General features: G+C 42.9%; 1 protein-coding gene across 1 annotated transcript in view; it reads right to left on the bottom strand.

The window, feature by feature from the left end:
- Positions 1-5,221, bottom strand: part of oit3 (oncoprotein induced transcript 3) — a 6,848-nt gene extending 1,627 nt beyond the window's left edge. Inside the window, exons 1-7 of the mRNA XM_005737049.1 lie at positions 5,113-5,221; positions 3,359-3,733; positions 3,160-3,270; positions 2,023-2,145; positions 1,796-1,918; positions 556-716; positions 1-398 (exon numbers count right to left, since the gene is read on the bottom strand). Coding sequence (XP_005737106.1) covers positions 1-398; positions 556-716; positions 1,796-1,918; positions 2,023-2,145; positions 3,160-3,270; positions 3,359-3,733; positions 5,113-5,170 — 1,349 coding nt within the window. The 5' untranslated portion in view covers positions 5,171-5,221. The remainder of the gene's footprint in view (positions 399-555; positions 717-1,795; positions 1,919-2,022; positions 2,146-3,159; positions 3,271-3,358; positions 3,734-5,112) is intronic.
- Between the last annotated feature and the right edge of the window lie 1,022 nt (positions 5,222-6,243).

The following is a 6,243-nucleotide window of genomic DNA, read 5'->3' as shown; positions in this document are numbered from 1 at the left end:
TAGTACTTGAGGGCCTGGTCAGCTTTGGGCCCCGGTGTAGCAAAGCAGCTCTCCACCAGGGAAGAGAGACCATCCACTCTCTCCTTAGGCTCAACCCCAAAGAAGAGGAAGTCATGCAGGCGGAGCTGGGGTGGGGTGCGGTAGGCCTCTGAAAACTGGGCATCCTTAAAAAGCTCTAGGGAGAAAGTGAAGACCCCCTCACTGTGGCCCTCCAGCTCTAGGGCTGAGTTGCGCTGGCTTGCCTGGTATCCGTCTGAAACCTGATATTCCCTGGGGAACTCACAGGTAACTGGGAGCACCAACTTGCCGGTGCGGACTATTAAGTCCCCGCTGCTTCCTGGGCTGCTCCTTGGGAGACCTGTCACCAGGTTGGTCCCTACAATCTTATTAGCTGTCACCTGAGAGCGAACATTTATATTACATTAATGGGTTTTTCAGTTAGTAACAAGCTTGAGCAACCCATATTAAAGTGCACTGCTCATTTTTCAAAGCCTTAGGCTTACATATTTAACCCAGGGCACATTCTATCAAAAATTCCACCCCAGTTCCTCTGACCTCAACTACTGTGCCACATGTCTTGAGGCTGAAGTTGAGGTTGATGTGTGTGCCATTGGAGACACCCCGACAAGATGAGTTGGAGAGAAAGAGCTCCAGGCCGCCTACAAGGTCCTTAGGAACTGATACTGTAATAGAGCTGGAATCACACTGGACAGGAACTGCAGAGGGGGGAGTCAAAGATATCACAGATTCTTTATAACGCTATAAAACAGAAATCGCCAACTATTACATGGATAAAACAACAAAAAGCTGCTTAAAATGATCTCACAGTTTTGTGATTATTATACAACAACATTTGCCACATCACACAGTATGATGCCCTGTGGTGAGAAGTAATGATACAGAAACCAGTAAAAGCAAGCTGCCGAGTTCTATCAGCAGAAAAACAAGGAGCAACTACAGGAGCCAGGATGAGCCATCGAACTACTGACCTTCCAATATGTAGACGACCAGCTCTATCTCCTGAGCCACAGCCGCCCCAAGACACTGCTTCATTCTACCACTAGTGGCCGCTTATCTTTTCTTAGTAGTTTCTACTGATTTATCACTTTCTTGCTGGAAATTTCTGAACATGTGATGCCGTGCTGTTGTTTTTTATGTGTTGCGCAAGGAAAAGAAACAAATTGTCAGTTTTGGCAATTACATCTTATTTCCATAAACAAAGTATTGCTGGCTCCAGCTCCCCCACTGTGAATATCAGCATCATTCCTTTTATGTTTTCGCAAACTGTTGTTCAATGGATTTAAATCCAAAAGCCTTGATTTTGTTTGTACTCTTTTGACAACATTAGTGCTTGATCACTGAGAAATAAATCAAGAATAAAATAATGTTTACAGGTGAATGTTTTTGCATTCTGACTTAAAAGAACATTTTTTTCTTGATTTATTATCTAGTGAACTGTTAATCAAAAACTTAATCTGCTCAATAAACCATAATAAAAATGTTTTCTTTCATAAATGACAAAAAAACAAAAAAAACAAACAGACAACAGACAATTTTTCTTGATTCTCAAAAAAGGCTCTCTAGAAAAGGCCAATCATGTTATTCTCTTCAAATGTGATTATAGATCGTCCCTGACAACAGTAATAATAAACCTGAAGAAATGCACTCACCTCATATCTCTGCTGAAAAATCAGATGAGATAAATCCAAACATGTATCTTCACGGCTGCTTCTTTTTTTGCCCGATTGATTACCTATCACTGATATCTACCTTTTTTTCTCACTCACACACGCACCTTGACACGTGCGCTTGTCCTCTCCCAGCTCCAGCCCTCTGGGACAGTGGCACTGATAGGGGTCCAGCAGAGCGGAGCAGCCATGACTGCAGCCTCCATTGTTAACATGACAGCCTGCTATCTCTTCAACACAGAGAACAGGAGAGTATTTGGAGGTGTGTGTGTGTGTGTCCAGTTTACTCATCTCTGTACAACAAATACACATAAATGCACGCCTGTGCTTGTACCTCTACAGGTGCGTCCATCCTCATCCAGCACACGGCCTCGTCCGCACTCACAGCGCCAAGAGCCTTTGGTGTTCACGCATACCTCTGCACAGCCACCGTTGCCCTGATCGCATTCGTTCACATCTGAGCACACACACACAGGTTCAGATATTAATATCAGATGAGTTTCGTTTTAAATAACTGAGCAGCAGATGGGTAGAGTGGAGTGTATCACCTTGAGGCCATCCACTTAGGAATGATACATCAACTTTAAAGGACTTTAAACCTGCATTTATAATCCTGAGAGGCCCAGTAAAGAAATAATGATGGATGAAATAAAAGTGTGCGGTGAAACAAAAGTGAGAGTGCAAGACAGCGAAGAAAGAGTGAGCCAAAATGAAGAAATGAGAACGTAATTACTGAGGTGAGGACTGGCAGATTTGGTAGATGGATGAATAATGAGATTATGGTAAATTTCAAACTGGCCAGGCTGCCCTAGCATGCCTGTCAACCATCATTAAGCCCCGGTATGCCACACACACAAACACACACACGTACACCTGCAGATGCTCACCTTGAGCGTATACCATAAATCAGTATTTTAAAATGTTTGATTGCTTCTGTTGCTTTTTTAAATCAGGCTCTGCTCCTTAAAATAAAATAAGCTTTATTTTAATGTTAATATTCTAAAGACGTTGTGATAGGCTCATTAAAAATAAGTAATGAACAGTGAAAATAGTTAAGAGAAAGATTACCAGTTGAACGATTTGGGGATATGAGTGAACCAACACACAAGACAAGACTTAAATATTAATATATTCATATTTGTATACTTTATACCTTGGTATACCAATCTCTTTGTGAATGAATGTCTTGTACAAATGATCGTGCTATAGGTGATATAAATACATAGAGCAGCAATCGTCACCCTACTTGCCACTGGATATTACGTTGGGTAAATGAGGAATAACATAGGAACAGCTTAATTAGAAAATAAAACAGTTGGGTGAACCGACTGCAAATCCAGCTGGATTGATTTTTCTTGTTGTTTTCCACGAAACGTTTCCAGCCTATCTGTCTTCCGTGTTCCCTCGCTTATCTCTGTCTGTTGCACAACTTATCTGTCTCCTCCACTTCCTCCCTCTCTGCATGTCTCACCCAGGCATGTTTGTCCGTCTGGTCCCAGGACATTTCCAGGGGCGCAGCGGCAGTCAGACTGCGGACACGTGGGACCCGTGCAGTCGGCCTCATCGCAAATATCGTAGAAATCTTTGCAACACACAAAAACAACAAAGTCAGGCTACTGAAAAAAGCATCTCACGAACCAACAGATGTCACATCCGACGTGCTCACTCACGGCCACAGTACACATGGAAGCAGACTGACGGCCTTGGCAGGCGGTACACAAAGTATCCTCCAGGACAGGCCTTCACATCCACGCTGGCGTTCCACTGGCAGCAGTTGTTGCTGAAGCTGGCGCAGACAGGCAGGGTGATGATGCCCTCATGGAGCTTTGGGTGGCTGCCATTGAGCCAAATGGGGGCGTGTGTGCCACAGTGATTCTCGGAGATGCAGAAGGTGGGCATGGCATCCCCGGCCATGCCTGTGAAGCGATACCATTCACCGGAGACGTGGCTGTCACACAGGGGCACGCCGGATGACTGGTTGACGTGGTAGTCTGTGTTCCTCCACGGTTCGTTCAAGCTGATGTACGCAGAGCAGGGGTCCAAGACTGAGGCGGGGTGGTGGGAAGGGAGAAAATAAGCACCACATGATTAGATCCTTAAAAAGTAAGATAAATGTGTTTAATATAAATCATTTAAACTGTAAATGATGAATCATTGAGAAAGAAGTTTGGCATATAAAGGCTCAGAAAGAGGCTTTGGTGCGCGCTCTATTGTATATTTGAATTCAAGTTAACACCATTAGGTACTTTTCCCACTTGACCATTTGTTACCATGAAAGCTTTGGATTGGCCAGATAGATGGAAACACCTTAATTGGACTAAAAGCCAACAAGCTGTCCTCAAAGGCCTCTTTAGCCAATGAGTTCTGTCAGTGGTGACTCTTTTCACTACTGCCAGCAGAATCAAGAGAGAGCGACTGAACAGGGAGAATAAACAAAGTGCAGGAAAACGATCAATAGTATTTCCCTTCTTCATGCCCTTTTTAACAGTGTAATTAAGGGGCAGACATAAAGCAAAAGGTGACAGCATGAGGGAGTGGGCAATGAGAGGAAAAGAAGGGTTTAACAGACAGTATTCGCAGGGCTGAATAAGCAGACAGATCATGGAAGTGCTTTGTGTGCGACACCTGACAGAACGAAGCTCACCAGAGACGTGAAGGCAAACACATACAGTGCAGTGCAGACTGTGCTATTTGTCTAATTTTGTGACCATATAGGCCTCCGCCAACTAATGGACAGTACATCTTGTCACCACGCTGCTCAAGTAAAAGCAGACAGATCAATCCGCAGTCTGAGTCTTCTGACAGCATTAATGGCCATTTCTGAGAGACGTACGACTGACCAAATGTGCCCGGCTCCAACAGCACAGAAGGGGCAAAGGACATAGCTGACTCATGCGGATGTATGCTAATGGGAGCATTAAATCTTCCAGATGGGGCATGAATAACTTAATAAGGCTTTGGGGAGAATATGGAGCCACGTCTGACCTGATCTTGTCTGTACAAATGAAGATGAAGAGCAACAGTGCACAAACTTACTCTCTTTCATATCACTTTTTTTTTTTGTTAAAGGTTACAGCTAGTGATATTTTATTAATGTGGACAAAACAAGAATGACCTGATCACTCTAACAACTTCTTGTGTGGCCAAAGCCCGACATTGTTTATTGCTCTGTGCTTGGTTTTCCAGTAACACTGCTAATCTGCTTAAAAACTCACCAGAGCATTAAATGTGTATAAATCCACATAGTACCCAAAAACTGCACTTATCTGAGTTTTTCTTTAGATTTATGTAAAAACTACAGTAATGCTTTTGGCAGCTTGACCATTAAATTTCACGTTGCTTTTAATCACAGTAAAAACGTTTTTATAGTAGACATACCTGCTTATTTTGGACGTAAGTATAGAAAATTGCATAATCCACTTACCTACACCTGCAACTGCAAGAATCTCCAGCGCCAGACCGGTAATTACCAAAAAAATCATGATCTGCTTTCTCGCTGTTGGTTAGAAGATCCGAGCTCAAGCCTGAGTGTGTTTGTGTATGTGCGGCACTTCTGATTCATCTTTTTGAGGAAGTCTGTTTTTAATAGTCACCTCTTATCTTTGTCAAATTGTCATGTCCCTCTCTCACCTTGAATCCCTGACCTTCTGCTCCCCAAATCCAGTAACAGGACCATCCTCCCATTGTTTCCATCAGAAAACTATTTTTACACTGCACATGCCTTTAAAATATCCAACACATGTTTTCTGACTGGAGCTTGAGACACGTCTGTCCTTCCTTTCTTCCTGATTTAAAGCTCGTTGAAAAAACGAGTGATGATCTAATCTCGGTTTAACCGATCTGATTAAACTGCTTAGCGTCGCGCTGAAGCATCTTTCACTTCAAGATGGTGACGGCGAGGTTTGCACACTCAAATTTTTAGCGCAGCGAGACCTTTGATGAGGACAAACTGATCCAGCAGAGTCGACGTGTGCTCGTAGGTTTTTCAGGCCGCCAGCGGAGGTATCTACAGCTTTGCCCTTTTCATTTAAAACCTGCAGAAGCCAACCTGAGGCTTGCAGTTTTTGTGTCTCATTATGTAATTAAGTCAGTGGAGACATTAATCCATGAGGTAGTTAGAAGAAATGAGTCAGAACACAGCTCTGTAAGTAAGATGTCGTTAGTCCTCCTGGCTGCAAGTCTCTGGGGAACAAATAGACTGAATCAGCATTGTATTTTAGAACAGTGCAGGAGTTTCATAAATTATATGTTTATATGTATTATAAAACCTTATTTGCTCCTTTATGTAATGCTCTTAATTTTTCCTATTTAAAGGCCAGATTTTTAGGCTTATATGTGGACAACTGAGTCATAATCTGAATAAGTTACTATAGTTTGACTTCTTCATGACTTTGCTTAAAAGGATTGCTTTTGCCTTAAGGATCAATGCTTTCTTTTAGGCTTGATTTTTAATATTATGGCGTTAAAGAGGGTGACATGATGGTGGTTAGCACGGTCATTTCACAGCAAGAAGGTCCGGGGCTCAACTCCAGGCTGGGCTTTCTATGTTGAGTTT

This window comes from Pundamilia nyererei, unplaced genomic scaffold, assembly GCF_000239375.1.
Source record: "Pundamilia nyererei isolate P.nyererei 1_Seehausen unplaced genomic scaffold, PunNye1.0 scaffold00073, whole genome shotgun sequence".
In the NCBI taxonomy this organism is placed as follows: domain Eukaryota; kingdom Metazoa; phylum Chordata; class Actinopteri; order Cichliformes; family Cichlidae; genus Pundamilia; species Pundamilia nyererei.
The sequence above is the reverse complement of the archived record's forward strand: the minus strand, read 5'-3'. Positions and strand labels throughout refer to the sequence as shown.